General features: G+C 39.2%; 2 protein-coding genes across 2 annotated transcripts; one reads left to right on the forward strand and one right to left on the reverse strand.

Annotated features, from left to right (window-relative positions):
* Nucleotides 1-5,437: 5,437 nt before the first annotated feature.
* Nucleotides 5,438-8,877, forward strand: LOC130948971 (protein MAIN-LIKE 1-like). Its single transcript, XM_057877819.1, has 4 exons — nucleotides 5,438-5,509; nucleotides 6,718-7,460; nucleotides 7,572-7,632; nucleotides 7,726-8,877. Exons 1-4 carry the CDS (start codon nucleotides 5,438-5,440, stop codon nucleotides 8,875-8,877), a joined length of 2,028 nt encoding a protein of 675 aa, XP_057733802.1.
* A 523-nt stretch (nucleotides 8,878-9,400) lies between these two features.
* Nucleotides 9,401-12,028, reverse strand: LOC130948972 (uncharacterized). The gene has a single exon (XM_057877820.1). It carries the CDS (start codon nucleotides 12,026-12,028, stop codon nucleotides 9,401-9,403), a length of 2,628 nt encoding a protein of 875 aa, XP_057733803.1.
* Between the last annotated feature and the right edge of the window lie 5,387 nt (nucleotides 12,029-17,415).

The raw sequence follows: 17,415 nt of genomic DNA on the forward strand, positions 1-17,415 counted from the left end.
TAGAAAATTATTAAATAAAAAATGTTTGGTAAAAAATTGGAAGCCAATCTGAGATTTACACTAAAAAGATGTGTCACTCACAATTCTACCTAATTGGAATGCAAAATTAAACTTAAAAAAAAAAAGCTCACCAGATTAATTTTAAAAAAAATAAAATAAATACGAAAATAAATAATTTAAAGTGTTTTATCGAAATAATTAGGTAAGCTTAATTGGATTAAGACAATTAGAGAGCGCCATTTTAGCTGCGCTGGACTGAATTAGAAAATGAGCCAGCAGCCAAAATGGACCAAGTCTTTTGAATAACTGGATTAATAATGTATCAACAGCACAAAGAAATCCCAAAACTATAAAGTAGAAATTTACTAAAGTCTTTGGTAGGAAACATAATTTAGGACAAGACACCAAAAAATAATACTTTAGGACAAGGTAAAATTACTTTATAAAATTATAAAGTATAATACCGATATCTGGACTGAAATTATTGGAAAGATTTTGAATTCCCTTTGGTTTTGTTTTCCAACTTCACTCATCTTGAATTAATCGATCACTAATTGGTTTTGCCGTATGCCTTCTGGAATCTAAATTGGCTCAATATTCATATTGTGTTTTAATAAGACTTGTTTGACCCTAACGATTTTCTATACAGTACATAAAATGGAAATATAATTCAAATGAGATTGAAACGCCTTGAGTCTAAAAAACAAAGATATTGTTAAAACGATGATTAAATATTATTAAGTTATTAGTTAATTATTTGTGTGATTTATTTTATTTAGTATGTAAAAAATAATTTAATCATATCAAACCCAAAAAACATGAACACAAGCCAAAATATAGTTCAACTTAAACAAAATACTCATAAGAAAGAAGGAAAGGAAGCAAATTAGCTTATATCCAAACAAAAGTCCAAATGGTGATGCACATCCAAACCTATTCATTCACTTAGATAGTAAGTAACTAAGTGATTCAAGTTCTATTTTATTTGAACAAATTACTTCACACCATTGAAACCAAATTCTTCCTTCTCTTTCTTTTTTCTGTTCCAACCCCATGTGATTTTTCTGGAAAAAAAAGAAAGGAAAAAGAAAAATTTTGTGCTAAGACAAAATCAAGAAACCAAAAATGCATTACCAATTCAATCAATGAGGCTAGGACTAAAAGTAAACATCACTTCTAAAACATCATCAGAGACATTTTTGGATTTGTACTTCATTGAAATTCAACGAAAAATAATCTCTTTGCATGCATAGAAGTAAAAAGTTAAAAATGATGAAAATGATAAATTTCTGCTTTGAATCAACGCTAAAAAATCAAATTTGGAGTCAAAGTAAGAATACACGGTCCAGATTCAAGAATCAAGTTGAAAAAGAAGATTGAAGATATGTTTGCATATTTGATTCGGTCACTACTTCTATCCTCTCTCCTTTGTCACGTCGCTGCTGCTTCTGATTTTTGGGAGAAGAAAACCAACAAGTGGTGAAGCCTCTATTAAAGGGGTGAACGGCTAAGGATTGGAGCAAAGAGTGAGAGCACAACGTTTGGATTCTCATAACTCACTGAGCTGTTTATTCTTATCCTTCATGGTTATCATTGAGTATCTCATTTTGTCAGTTTGCTAATCTATCTGTGTTTCAATGGTAAAAGGCAAATCAGTGAAGTTTGTAAGAAAAAATCACTGAGTGAAAAAAGGCACAGAGTTAGACTTGGAGAAAAAGCCATAGTTATTTCAGAAATTCTTTGTAAGTTTTTCTGTTTTGTTGTCATGATCTTGAGAGAATTTTCTTACAAGTTGGGTTAGCACGTTGCTGTTGAAAGCTAGGGTGAGTTCCTAGTCAAGTTTAGTTTGGGTTAGAAACTGGATTTGTCCTAGATAGGATTGGTTAGAATCCTAGGGAGAATTGGTGAATGTAATTCTGTTGAAAGATAGTGAAATTCCATCACTATTGTGATAAAAACTAAATGTAGGTTACATTGCATTGAATAGCTGAACCATGATTAGGCATGGCAAAAATCCCCAACGAGGCGGGTACCTGCGGGGATTTATCCATCGGGACAGTCTTTTACCCACGGGTACGGGAGACGGGGCCACGTGTAATAAACGGGGCGGGGGCAGGGATAGAGGTCCCCGCCCCGTGGGACCCATTAATAAATCCCCATATATATGAAAAGTCTAAAATACCCTTACTATATATATAACATATATGCAATAACCCTAGTCGTCACTCCCCAAATTGAAACTCTTCAGACTCTTCACCCTCACACTCTCAGCCTTTCCTCTCCTCTGAGTCCTCTCACGAACGGATGCACGGTCACCACTGCCGAACGCCACCTCCCACCCCCTCAGTCCTTCATCGCCACATGTCGAAGTTACCGTCACGCTCATTGCAACATGGAGTGCGTCTTCGCGTCGGAGCCTCTTCGCGTTGGAGCATCGCCGCGTCTTCTCATCATCTTCCACCTCCTACCCCTCACCGCCAAAATCCTCCCCTCTCACTCTCGAGGTCATTGGTCACCGGCTCACCGCAGTAATGCGTCATCACGTGCCTAAGTCCTATCTCGTGGAGAACGTCGTTGTCGTTGAGGAGAACGTCGTCGTCGTCGTCTTCGCGTCAGGGCCTCCTCGCCGTTAGAACCTATTCGTCGTCCAGCAAGATCGTCAGCCTCTTCGCGTCAAAGTCTCTTTTAAAGTGATTTTGATTCTGTTAGCCCTAATTTATATTTCTGATTCTGATTGCTGTGATTTTGATTATGTTCTAATTGCTGTGGTACTGATTATGTTAATTATTTGCTATAATTTTAATTTTGTTAATCTTAATTTATATTTCTGATTCTGATTGTTGTGATACTGATTATGTTAATTATTTGCTGGGATTTTGATTCTGTTAACCCTAATTTACATTTCTGATTTTGATTGCTATGATTTTGATTATATTTCTCAAAATTTTTTTCTTTTTTTCAATTTTTTAAAATCCGCAGATACCTAAGTCCCCGGCAGATACGAGATCCCCGCCACCCGTTGCGGGGATGGGGCGGGGACGGGAACAGGTAATGGAGGAGGGGTGGGGGCACATCCCCGCCCCATGAAAATCAGTTGCCATCCTAACTAAGATATATCTGTGTGTCATTTTCTTTTTTTTTTCTCTATTTCTGGTTCTGCATTATAAGAGACAAAATCAAAGTATTTCTTATTTTCTACTCAAAGTATTACAATAGCATCCAAGAATAGAAACAAATTAAAAGAATGTCAAGATTCAATCCTCTTCTTTTATCCATTGATAATCATCAAAACGTAATTTAAAAAAAAATATGAGATGTATTTATAAATCAAGATTGATGATTTTGTATGTTTCATGAAAAACTTGCCTCTAACATAAGTGCTTGGAATATTGTTTCTTATTATATTATCTTAAATCTTCAATTTAACGCAAAAAAAAGAAAATTCAAAAGATAAACCTAATTTTGAGTGTGTCAACCAATAATTAAGAAGAGTAAAAGGTTAAAAATTCATCCTCATCTCTGTCATTTTATAAGTTGTGGTTATAGTTGTTGACTTGTTGTGCTACAACTATGTAGAAATTTTTACACTAAAAGCAATTATTATATTGCAGTTGTATTAATAGTCACGAACCACGCACAATTTAATATTTTGATAATCACCGGTCTGAACAGCTGAAATGACAAACATAACATTTGCATTTGTTGTATCAGGCCCAGCAATGGAATAGAATATTGGAGAGAAAAAATTATGAACAGAAAGCACCAATTTTTATTAATTCAGGCGATTAAAATGCTAAAAAAGAAAGAATCTTGACTTAGGCACAGACAGTTTATAATTTTATTTTCAAGAATTGAAGTGATTTTAGCACTAAGCTTCTTGTTCATATTGGGATAGACCACTAATAGACACCAATTCACTGTAAGCGGTAGGTTGTTCATTCCCACCAAAGACTATGGACATTGAACTTTTTAGTACAATCATCGTATACTGCACATTAAGAATAGGGTAAATTTTAAAGACTTTAGGACACTGTGAATAGCGCAAAACAAGAAAGTAGTACACCAAAAACAAAGAAATGTTGAAAGTGAGAAAAATGAAGACTTCTAACTTAAAAAGTAACTCCATAAATAGGGATGTACGCGGATCGGATATGGCCGAAAATTCGATCCGATCCGTACACTTCTCATTGGATCGGATCGGATATGATATCCGTGTTTTTTAGTGTCGGATCCGATCTGATTCGTAAATGTGCGGATTGGATCGGATCGAATATCGGATATATCTGCATAATTGAACATTCTCTTTTTAATCATATTTCTATGTAAAAAATTCAATAAAAATATTTCTTTCACACTTTTAAATTTATTTATTCCTAAAATATTTTTAATCAAACTTTTCCTAAATAACAAAAATAAAATAATACACTATATGAATAATAATTACTAACTAAAACATACAAACAAGTAAATATAATACCAAACATATATATTTATTTATTTTTAATTATTATTGTGCATATTTGCGGATCCGTGGATCGGATATGCGGATGTAGAGCATATATCCGCGATCCGATCCGTAAAGGGTGCGGATCGGATCGAATCCACAATTTTCGAATCGGATGCGGATATTTACCGCGGATCTGCGGATACGATCCGATCCATGAACACCCCTCTCCATAAACACCATTGATCCAATATCTAGCCGAAGCATACTTCAAGACATGTGTTGACAAGAACAAAGATGATTCAAAATGTTCAACAGCAATAAAAATTTTACACAAACATCATTAATTGGCACATGAATTAATCAATAAGGGAGTTAAGATATAACTAAAACTTTAGCAAATATTCATATACAGGATATTAAAAAAAAAAGAGAAAAAAGTAAAAAAAGAAAAGAAAAGAAAGAAGACAAGAAAATGGCTTATCATGTATTTTCATAGATTACTTCAATTTAAAAATGTGGGTAAAAAACCCAAATGAGTCAAGGAGAGCTCAAAATTACCTAATTCAGCCAAATCAAAAATTCATACATGAATCTACCAGGACGAGTTATTATATAATTCGAATCAATATGATTCGAATTATATTTACATGTAATTCGAATTGATATGATTCGAATTACTAGGAAGGCAACAAATGAATGAAGTTCGAAACAACTTGTTTCGAATTACACCAACATAATTCGAATTTAGTTAATTCGAATTACTAGGAGAAGTGGATATTAGAGGAGTTCGAATCAACTTGATTCGAATTAGGTGAAAATGGAGTTGCATAGTAATTCGAATCAAGTTGATTCGAATTACAAGGGATTCGGCTATAAAAAGAGTTCGAGCCAAGTTCATTCGAATCACTTTCTCATTCTCCAACCCCACTAAATCCCAGAGAAAAAGACCAACGTTCAGTACGAGTGCGACCAGAGCGGCTGTTTCTGTCGATGGGGGACGATCCGGGAAGGCTTTATCGTTTGGATGGAGTAGCTCATATCGCCGGTGTGATCAACGACGAGGTTAGTGGTTTATGAAAGCGGCTTATGATAACCGTATTTGTTAATGGTTTTTTATAATGGTTTATGTTACTGTTAGTGGTTTAGGAAAGTGGTTTAGGAAAGTAGTGTAGGGTAGTGGTTTTTGTTGATGGTTTTTGTTAATGGTTTTGTTTTAGCGGTTTATTGTTAATGGTTTTTGTTAATGGTTTAGGAAAATAGTGTAGGCTAGTGGTTTATTGTTGATGGTTTTTGTTAATGGTTTTTGTTAATGGTTTTGTTGTAGCGGTTTATTGTTAATGGTTTTTGTTAATGGTTTAGGAAAATAGTGTAGGGTAGTGGTTTTTGTTGATGGTTTTTGTTAATGGTTTTTGTTAATGGTTTTGTTTTAGCGGTTTATTGTTAATGGTTTTTGTTAATGGTTTAGGAAAATAGTGTAGGCTTGTGGTTTATTGTTGATGGTTTTTGTTAATGGTTTTTGTTAATGGTTTTGTTGTAGCGGTTTATTGTTAATGGTTTTTGTTAATGGTTTAGGAAAATAGTGTAGGCTAGTGGTTTTTGTTGATGGTTTTTGTTAATGGTTTTTGTTAATGGTTTTGTTGCAGCGGTTTATTGTTAATGGTTTTTGTTAATGGTTTAGGAAAATAGTGTAGGCTAGTGGTTTTTGTTGATGGTTTTTGTTAATGGTTTTTGTTAATGGTTTTGTTGTAGCGGTTTATTGTTAATGGTTTTTGTTAATGGTTTAGGAAAATAGTGTAGGCTAGTGGTTTTTGTTGATGGTTTTTGTTAATGGTTTTGTTGTAGCGGTTTATTGTTAATGGTTTTTGTTAATGGTTTTTGTTAATGGTTTATTGTTGAAGGTTTTTGTTAATGGTTTTTGTTAATGGTTTTGTTTTAGCGGTTTATTGTTAATGGTTTTTTTTAGCGGTTTATTGTTAATGGTTTTTGTTAATGGTTTTTGTTAATGGTTTATTGTTGATGGTTTTTGTTAATGGTATTTGTTAATGGTTTTGTTTTAGCGGTTTATTGTTAATGGTTTTGTTTTAGCGGTTTATTGTTAACGGTTTTTGTTAATGGTTTTTGTTAATGGTTTATTGTTGATGGTTTTTGTTAATGGTTTTGTGTTAATGGTTTTGTTTTAGCGGTTTATTGTTAATGGTTTTTGTTAATGGTTTTTGTTATGTTAGTGGTTTGTGCATCTGTTCTAATTATGCGGTTTATGTACTGGCCAGCCTCGTCGTTGCATATCCAGTGTTAGGCGGCAACAGGGGATGCGTCTTGATGAGAGGTACGTCCCGTACTTGCAGATGGCGGGACTTTACCATCTTGCGAGACTGAACGACAGATGGTTCCGACTAGACGAGCCCCTAGTCAGCGCATTCGTCGAGAGGTGGCGGCCTGAGACGCACACCTTCCACATGCCGTTCGGAGAGTGCACTATAACGCTTCAGGACGTCGCATACCAGCTGGGGTTGCCAGTCGACGGAGATTATGTTAGTGGTTGCCTTACGGACTTCCACCTTTACATTGAGGGTGGGAGACCTGCTTGGCAGTGGTTCCATGAGTTGCTCGGTGTTTTACCTCTGGAGAACCAGGTGCAGAAATTCGCAGTCAACTGCACCTGGTTTCAGGAGACATTCGCAGAGTGTCCAGATGGGGCAGATGAGGAGACAGTTAGGCGATTTTCCCGGGCCTACATCATGATGTTATTGGGTACGCAGCTGTTTGCCGACAAGTCTGGCAATCGTATACACATCAGATGGCTACCATATGTTGCTCGGCTTGAGGAGATGGGTCGCTACAGTTGGGCGTCGGCGGCACTAGCATGGCGGTACAGGTGCATGTGCCGAGTCGCCAACAGACATGTGGTGAAGTTAGCTGGCCCGTTACAGTTATTACAGTCGTGGATCTTCTGGAGGTTTCTCACACTTAGACCATCTGGGTATGATGAGATCAGCTGGCCCCTTGCCTCGAGGTACCGTTATTGTTTTGTACTAGATATTCTTCTTGTTATTATTTTGTAATTATGCCCTATATTCTTCTGTTTTCTTGTACGCAAATGGTCTGGTTACAACCCTGGGATTAGCAACAAGGGACCTCGGGTACAGATGGCTCGCATGAAGATCGACTTGTTACAGCCTCGGCAGGTAAGTAAGCAGAACTTTTGTGTATCTCAAGTCATTGTTTCAGTTTATATCACTTAACTGAAAGTACAAACGATTTGATTTTGATTTTTTCAGTTCATATGGATGCCCTATAGCGCAGTCGACGTCATCCAGGTTGTCCATCCTGAGGTGTTGGAGCCTCGGCATACGATGTTATGGCGATGCAGGACGTCCCTGATTTATTTTGCGGTTGTCGAGTGGCATCAGGTTGATAGAGTTTTACCTCAGTTTGGCGGCGTTCAGCCCATACCGTCTCCCGCCCTGAACATCGACTTCCTGATGTCGAAGGACGGGAGACGAGGTGACCGTTGGTTCCCGGCACAGTACCCTGAGTGGCATCTTTACTGGCAGGAGCGTGCTGATCATATTCTACAGTTTGACATCGTGCCCGACCCTGGACCGTCACATGAGTTCTTGACATGGTGGTATCAGCACGGGAAGAGGTTTTTGTCGCCGGAGATGTTATTGGGGGATCCGAGAGGTGTTCCTATTCCAGATGAGGCGACGCAGAGGGGTGCAGGCCGACTTCCAGACATGGACCGGGTCGAGGATGTTCCTGACAGACGTCGCATTGAGAGGAGAGCACGAGTTGGGACACGTCGTAGCCAGCGTGAGTGGAACTGGGTAGATCAGGCTATGGATGCCGGAGACGACCCAGTTAGGGGTGGGGGGAGAGTTCGTGGTCGTGGAGGCAGGAGGAGGGTGGGTGCTGCTAGACAGGGTGCCCAGATGCCTGGGGGAGGTGATGTTGCGGGGGCTGATAGGGCGCATCAGGGCGGGCATGATGGTGGGTCTCCTGGATCTGGTATGGGAGATCCCACGAGTCACACTGATGCTGGGCTTGGTGGTGGAGGTCTTGGAGATTACTTCGTAGGTGTTCCCGGTGATGATCATACCCTTCAGGATAGTACTCCATGGGTGAGTCCTGGCTCGATGTTTGGAGACTTACTTGCTAGTGATGGCATTGTGCACGAGTTTGGTGGACCACATTTCCTTGAGGATATCCGGACCATCATGCAGGAGGATGAGGCTGCAGCCGGACGGGTTCATACGACAGGGACACAGGCACCGCTAGACGTTGATCTGAATGAGCCTGCCACGGTAGCTCCTGCGCATCCTTTTGCTATGGGTGGGACCCCAGCATCGGCGCAGAGTATTGGATCACACTCAGTTGCCGGCCCGTCGTCATCCAGACCCGTCCATGTACCGCCTATGACCCCGAGATAGCCAGTTCCGGATGACAGCGACGAGTCGATTGAGGATGAGGAGCCACTTATTCGTAGGGGCTACCGGACACGGGTGCCACGCCGTTGCGGCACTGGATCGCACCTGTTTAGATGATTCATGGATAGTGGTGTATGTCTTGTTGTCATATTTATGTTGTGTACTTTCTTGGTTTGTTATCGTTGTTATGGTATGTACTTTCTTATTATGTTATTTGATTTTATGTTATGTAGTCTCATGTTTTGTTATGTCATTTACGTCGATGTATTCTACTTTTATGTTATGATTTATAGTTTCATGTTATGTTATTCGTTATCAGTCATACCATGATATAATATTGTTTGTTCTAGTTATAAATTTCAATGATTTAAAAGACATTCAACAGAAATATTTGGTACAAATAACAAGTTTCATTACACATACGAAACAAAGTTGTTCCAGACAAGTTGTAATACATTAAAAGTTATAAGCAAATAGAGGACAAGTGCTAATACTTTAACAAACAAACACATACATAGCAAATCGCCTACTGATTTCCAGCAGTCCCGCTGGGGCCTGCGGCTTGTGGACAACTACGCCTGGTGTGACCTGGCTGCCTGCAGAGGCCACATCTCTTTGGCCGGTTCGGATCTGCTTCATCCATGTTGGTTCGAATTCTTGTGGATCTAGGACGACCCTCCCTCGCATGCCTCATACTCGGATCCGGTATAACGGTAGGCCCGGCATAAGGTGGCCAGAAACCCTCCAGAATCGGAGGGGCAAATCCCATCTGATAGACACCGAAAACGGAGCTAAGGCGATATACCTCGTGGACGTAAGGCTGCCATGTAAGCCGTGAATAAGCACAGCATGCCAGTGCGTGCGGACAGGGAAAATGAAGTGCTTGGAAGTATCCACAATCACAAGTCTTAGACCCTAATGAGACCCTGTATGTACCAAGAGAGAATGAGCCTGTCGGAGTCGTCTCAGCAACGGTGTACTCCGAGTTATCCCTGTCGTAAACAGTCAGCGTGAAGTGCCTGGCTGTTCTCAGGTTGGCCTCGATACACTTTACTAGGTATTGACTGAATTGTTGTCCAGTACCCATCTGAGCCTCGGCCTCCCTACCCTTACGGACAAATAGCTCAGCTAGCCTTCCGTATGTGGCCTTAACCAGCGAGCAAACAGGGAGGTTTCTAACCCCCTTCAGGATTGAGTTGACACATTCCGAAATATTGGTCGTCATGTGCCCGAATCTCCGACCCTCATCACAGTGCTGTGTCCACAACGAATACTCGATTCGGTTCGCCCAGTCACACATTGCCGGATTCTCAGAGCGCAGAATGTCAAACCAGTACTCGAACTCCACCTCGGTCTTGGCATATGCGGCGTTAACAAGAAGCCTCCGGGCATCTTTTCCCTTGAACGTCAAGGCAAAATTCGCTGCAACGTGTCGAATGCAGAACGCCCGGTACGCAGCAGGCGGTAGCCATCCCCCATCCGGAGCCTCGAGGGCAGCCTTTATGCCGTTATGCCTATCTGAAATAACTAACAGACCCGGCTGAGGTGTCACGTGCTCACGGAGGTGGGAAAGAAAGAAAGACCATGACTCAGCATTCTCACCCTCAACTAGTGCAAATGCCACGGGGAGGATGTTCGAGTTTTCGTCTTGTGCAATGGCGACTAGCAGTGTTCCCCCATACTTCCCATATAAATGGGTGCCATCAATACTCACCAAAGGCTTGCAATGACGGAATGCCTGGATACAAGGGGGGAAAGTCCAGAACAGCCTATGAAAATAAACCTGAGAATCGTCAACCTGTCCCCCAACTCGAACAGGGCAAGTCCTGAGTACGGCTACAGTGCCAGGCATCGTCAGCTGAACTCCTAAAACCCACCTAGGGAGCTCATTGTACGACTCGTCCCAGTCCCCATATATCACGGCAACGGCCTTCTGCTTCGCCATCCATACCCTCCTGTACGTAGGCCTGAACCCAAAGTGTGCGGCCGTGGCATTTTGAAGCACCTTGATGTTCACACCTGCATCAGCCCTAACCATCGACATAACGAAGGTGGATATGACATGGTAGTCCAGACTCCTATGGTCGCTGGAGATGGAGCTGGCAAGACATGTATGCGGTCCGTTGTATCGCTTCACTTCCCAGATACCCTTCCGCTGTCGGAGACTCAACCGAATTAGCCATGTGCACCCATTCCCAAACTCAGAACACTTTCCCACATACCTGCGGTAGTCAGACTCAACGACCTTGTACTGGACCCCTCGGCGGATACTGTACGTCTTCACACTCAACAGCGCCTCATCTTTATCCTGAAATTGTTGGCCAACCTGGAACTCGTTCATACCAGCAGACCCCTCGGTATCTCTAGCACCAAATCCTGAGGCCTGCAGAGCATTGTCGTCCTGCCGCATGGCATCCAGGTCCAATGAGGAAAAATGGGGTGGATACTGCTGTGTGCCAGAACTAGATCCACCTGTAGCCCTTGTCGGAACAGTAGTTCCAACATCATCGCCGCTTTCATCAGCGATCATATCCGGCTCCACGTCATCGTCATCTGGATCATCAAACAAACCATCACCAACATCAGACGGTGTGGGACAATGTACCTCGGTGGGAATATGTTTCCCATACCGAACCTCGTCTCCAACATTGCCGCTCAGATCAACGGCAAACGAAGGGGACGCAACAGGCTGCATCGGTGGCTCATACACAGGAGCAGAGGATGAAGCAACAGCAGGTCTCGAGCTCGAGCCGGCAACCGCGGCTATAGTAGTGGCATTCCGGTTCGAACCACCCGAGCTAGATACCACATCAACCAACTTTGCCAACAGCTCTGGTGTCCTTACCTCGGAAAACTGCCTACGAGAAAGAAACATAACCTGCAAGTCCTCGTCACTACCGATTGTGAAACAATCAAACTTCACGGTGTCATGGAGCACCGCTGTTGGAATGCGGTAGAAAAACTTCTTGACCCTTTTAACGCCTTCAAGACCCAGCTTCTCCAGCACAGAGCTAACAAGTGCATCGTAGGTGGTTGTCGGCGTCACGATAATACATAGGGGATCCTTATCAGTGAACTTCACGCCGGACCGAGTTTTTCTCTTAATCGACCCTCTGTAATGTACCAGAACTAGTAAACTCTCCTCACTAGCCATCTCACCTCTTTGTTGAGAGCAACATGAGTTCACAGCATATATATACAGCCCTGGCTCGCACTATATATATATAATTCGAATCTATATGTTTCGAATTATGTAGTATCACAACCTAACCTAGTAATTCGAATTAACTAGATTCGAATTATTTAAGTGTAATTCGAAACAACTTGTTTCGAATTACTTAACAATGTGTTCTCCTAGTAATTCGAATTAACTAAATTCGAATTATGTTGGTATAATTCGAAACAAGTTGTTTCGAACTTCATTCATTTGTTGCCTTCCTAGTAATTCGAATCATATCAATTCGAATTACATGTAAATATAATTCGAATCATATTGATTCGAATTATATAATAATTCGTCCTGGTAGATTCATGTACTGATTTTTGATTTGGCTGAATTAGGTAATTTTGAGCTCTTCTTGGCTCATTTGGGTGTTTTATATAAATTAACAAAATATCTTATATTGGACAACAGATTATAATATACAAAAATAAATATCTGTCCACTCATCTTCAACATTTCTAAATCAAGATATAAAGATCTCACAATAAAAAGTATCCAAAAAACTAACCCTTTGAAATCTAAATAACAGAAAATTCAGTATTATGATTAATCTAAATAAAAGAAGCATATGATGAAACTTTGAATAATAAGAAAAGAGAAAATTAAAAGAAATAAGTTTACAACTTCAATTGAGTTGAAAAGGAGTAAAGTAGAAGATGGGTGCACAAGTCAAACTCTAAACTCTAATCTTTACGCGAAGAGGAGTGCGATGCAACAGAACAAATTGAGAAACACGAGCACCACGAAGCTGGTGGCAGATTAAATAAAATTCACCAAATCACATATTGAAACAAAACAATCATCATCATCAACATACTTTAATTGTAAAATACACAGAATTAAAATTGCCAAAGTATAAAACTTTGAAGATTAACTTGTGCCAATGAAAATTCTCTTGATAATGGCACCGAGAAGGATCCCGTAGAACTGAAGAGGCACTGCGTTCGACACGTTCAAAGGAATTTTGATGAAATCGAAAAATTGCGTTAAAACAGGAAGGTACCTGGTGAGAAAGACAGTAGAAAAAGAAGCGGCAGGCCAGAGTCCTCACGAAGAGGAAAAAGCGACAGCAAGCATAAGGTACCTGATGAGAAAGAGGTCTTACGAAGAAAAAGAAATAATACGAAAGAGAAGAAGTGGTAGCAAGCATCTGAAATGAGAACTTGTTATATAGAATCAAATTTAAAATATCAAAGACTTATTATTTTTTACGATAATTTTTAATAATTTATTTATAAATTAAATATAAATCATTAAATTTATTATCAATCTAATCTAACGCTTCAAATTATATAGTGTTAGATAAATTCAAAAGACTTTGGCTAATTTTAAACGGACCCAGTAATATCAAAAACAATTAATTGTGATTCCCAATAATCCAATATACAAACACAAAATATTAAAGTACCGTAATCAAAAGATAGATAAGTCTAGAAATGTCAAAAAAATAAAAAAGAGAGAGATTAAATGAATGAATGAATGCGTTACGAATCATTCTCCAAATATTTGCCTTTTATAACGGGCAATTAGGGGTGGTAAAACGGGTTGAATCCGTTAGGCCGATTCGCTAAACTCGCTAAAAAAAATAGGTCGGGCTAGAATTTTGAGCTCGCCAAATTAAAAAAATTCGCCGAACCCGCACCACCAAATTGGCGGATTTTGGCGGGGCGGAGCGGGTCGATCTGCCGGGCCGAAGATTTTTATTTTTCTTTTTTTTTTATTAAATAAAAGAGTGATTACTATTATAAAATTAATAATTATAAAATTTTTAAACACTTTTTTTTATTTTTTGTTTTTATTCTTCTTATAGTTATTAATTTTGTTTATTTTATTTTACAATTTTGTATATATGGTCAAATTATGTGACTTATTTTTTAAAATAAAGATGATTCTATTGACAAATATTATTTTGAACAATTTTATTAAAGTTAAAAATTAAAAAAAATAATAAAAAAATTATATTATAATTTGACTATTTTTTATTGTATTTAATTTTTTTAATTATTATTTTTTGGTTAAATTTTAATGAATTTTATTTTTCATAAAAAAAAAAGAGTCAAGCGGGCTAGCCCGCCGACCCGTCAACCCGCCATAAAGCGAGGCGGACTAGCATTTTAAACCCATTTTAGTTAGTGGGGCGGGCCAATCCGCCCCGTTTATGGGGCGGGCCTAGGCGGAACGGGATGAGTTGGAGCGGGCCAGCCCGCTTTACCACCCCTATGGGCAACACATTTCAAATGTGTTTGGACCTACCCCTACTCAAATGCTTTATAATAAGTGCCAAATAAATGTATTAACTGACCCCGGCCCCTTGCTATATTTGTTAAACTAAAAACAAGCAAAAATGAAACAAAAAAAAAAAAGCAAAAAAAAAAAAATTCGTTCTGTACTTTTTAACACGTAAAAAAAATATGCTAACCAAACGATATCTCTCGTATTTTTATTCTTTGAATCTTGACTTCTAATTTTTCAATATTTAATTATTTAGACATGTTTCAAAATAAAATGCTATTAGTTTTAGAGTATCTTTCGCCTTCTATCTTATTATTACACCTTGAAGACTTTGTAATTCTTTTTGGGACTTACTTCCTTCTATAATCTTATTAAATTTGATAAAATTTATATATTTTAAAAGTTTTTAATTTTCTTTTTTATATTTTAAATAAAACATTTCAAAAGTTATAGTAATAATATTTGGTAAGACAAAATAAAAGTGATTTTTAATAAGTATAAGTTTTAATAGACATAAATATAATTAAAAATAAAAATAAATTTAAATATTCTATTTATATCTAAACTTATATTAGAATTTTTAATTTTAAAAAATATAAATTAAATTTTTTATTAAATGTATATCTGACAAATTATTTATAGAGAAAAGGACAAATAGGTCCCTGACCTTTTGCCCCGTGAACATTTTCGTCCCTAAGCATTTAAAAATACATTTAAATCCCCGACCTTAGCAAATCTTGGACAGATGAGTCCCTCCGTGGAATTGCCTCCGCCGGACCCGTCGGAGAAGTCTGATTTGGCTCCCCTGAGGATGACGTGGCACGCCTGGCTGACAGCTGGACTGCTGAGTGGAAAGGTCCGTTCGAAAAATTGGACATTGAAGTCCCTGCACCACAATGCGACGTCGTTTGCCATTCCACCCTAATTCTTAAATTGATTGCCCTTCTTTGTCGAGGCCAGTGGTGAGGAGCTCAACGTTCATCAGCCATGGCTGCGAATGCGAATGGAGCATCAGCAACCTCGAGAAGAAGCCACAGGGGAGTAAGAGAGGAAGATTCTGCCTCAAGCTCAGATCCTTATCTTCTCTACGATGGAGACCTGAAGGACGATGTCGCCCGAAGATGCTTCTGTGGAGTTTATGCGATAATGTATATGTCGAGGACGAGTAGGAACCCAAACAGAGTCTTCATGGGTTGCCCATTCTATAAGGTAAGATAAGAAACCTGTGAATTTTGTTCTGTTGGATTGGTTCTGAGTGGTGCTTTATTTTTGGGGTTTTGTCAGGGAAATCAACCACACTACAAGTTTTTTCTTTGGGTGGATGAGCATCTGGCTAGAATTGGAAGCAGTGGTTGCGTCTTGGATAAAACACCTCTGGTTGAGAAAGAGGCAGAAGTTGTTGAAGAGGATGAGGGATTCCAGCATAGGATTGCTATTCTGGAGGAGAAGGTTACTGTGCTGGAGAAGAAAAAAAACCCCTTAGCTTGTTGTGTTGTTATTGTTGTATGTGCTGTTATGGCTGCATTTTATGTATGTAGTGACTGAGAAATTAATTTTAGAAAGTAGAGTTGGAAAATTTCTTGAACCTATTTTCTGTTGTGTATTGAAACATGGTCTTTAGGGAAGATTTGTATCCTATTATCTATTTAAATGCAGTTCAAGTTATGATATGAATATGATGTTGAAATCATGTTGTCAATATGTGAAGAAGCCTTGAATGATTGAGAAAAGTAGGCATAAAAGTTGTATACTTAACCACAAAACATATATTGAAAGTTACTCAAAAGGAACAAATCTGTTTAAGTGTATAGTATTATGAAGCTTAACATCACAAAAGTAAGCCTCAAACACCTAACAATATTGCAACAGTTTATAAAAGCCTAAGAGCTTCTTCAAAAAGCCACTAATTATCCAAAATAAAAAACATTGTTATCACATTCAACTTTCCTAAATGCTATTACAAGGCATAGTGGCCTGCCCAAGATGCCCAAGATGTCACATTTCTTCATGTCTTTGGATTGATGGATGGTGGATTAGGAATGAATTTGAACAATCTTGTTGTTGCTGTGCTTGCTGCTGCCAGTGTCTCCTTGGAAGCAACTGTACTCGGTCCTGGCTTGACTTGAGATGGTTGAGGCTGTGGGGGTACAGGCTGAGTTGGAGGCGGGTGTGAAGTGGGGCAAAGTGGGGCGGGTGGCCTGAATATCTTCTGTTTGGGCCTGATCTTTGAAGTTTTTGGTTGAAATGTTTGGTGAGCTGTGGATGGAACTTGGAGTGGAGGCCTAAAAAGTGTACCTCTAGTCACACGACCTGGCTGGGGTTGGTCTGCCACGGGAGATGGTGTTACAGGGTTTGGTGTTGCTGGCACAGGACTTGGAACCTGGTTGTGATAAATCAGATAGTATTCATGAGATTTAGGATAAATAACAGTGTAGAGGCTCAACATATCACAATTATATTATTATACTTACATCTGGAGCCTGGGTAGATGTAGCTTGGGTAGATGCAGCATGGCTAGTAGCTGCCTGGCTAGATGGAGCACTTTGGCTGTTAGGGGCATCCTGTAAATTTAAGTTGATCACTGTTATGCATTACTATATGAATACTGAAATATACACCAATATACACCAAATATAGCAGATTATTAAGAATAAAAACATTACTAACATCATCCTGTGGTGCTGACTGTGATAGTGGAAGGACAACTAATGACTGACTTGTCCCACCTTTCTTGGACTTCTTGGTCTTAGGTTTCCAGTTGGGGTTAGATGGAGCACCCTTGCATGTCTTGTAATTATGTCCCTCTAACCCACATTTACTACAAGTTACCTTAAACGACCTCTTAAGCTTGGCACCTTACTGCATCATTGGTTCAGCCAGATCTTTTTGTCTGTTGTGGACCTTTGGTCTCCCAATTGGTCTCTTTATGATTGGAGGATCTGGTCTCGAATACTCACTCCGTGTCCAAAATTCCTGACTAGGCACTGGTTGAATAGAATATGCATATGTCTTGGTGCACATATTCTTCTGCTTGATCATGTCTTTTCCTGATTGCTGCCACTGCATGGATATAGGGCATACCTATA

This window comes from Arachis stenosperma, chromosome 9, assembly GCF_014773155.1.
Source record: "Arachis stenosperma cultivar V10309 chromosome 9, arast.V10309.gnm1.PFL2, whole genome shotgun sequence".
NCBI lineage: Eukaryota > Viridiplantae > Streptophyta > Magnoliopsida > Fabales > Fabaceae > Arachis > Arachis stenosperma.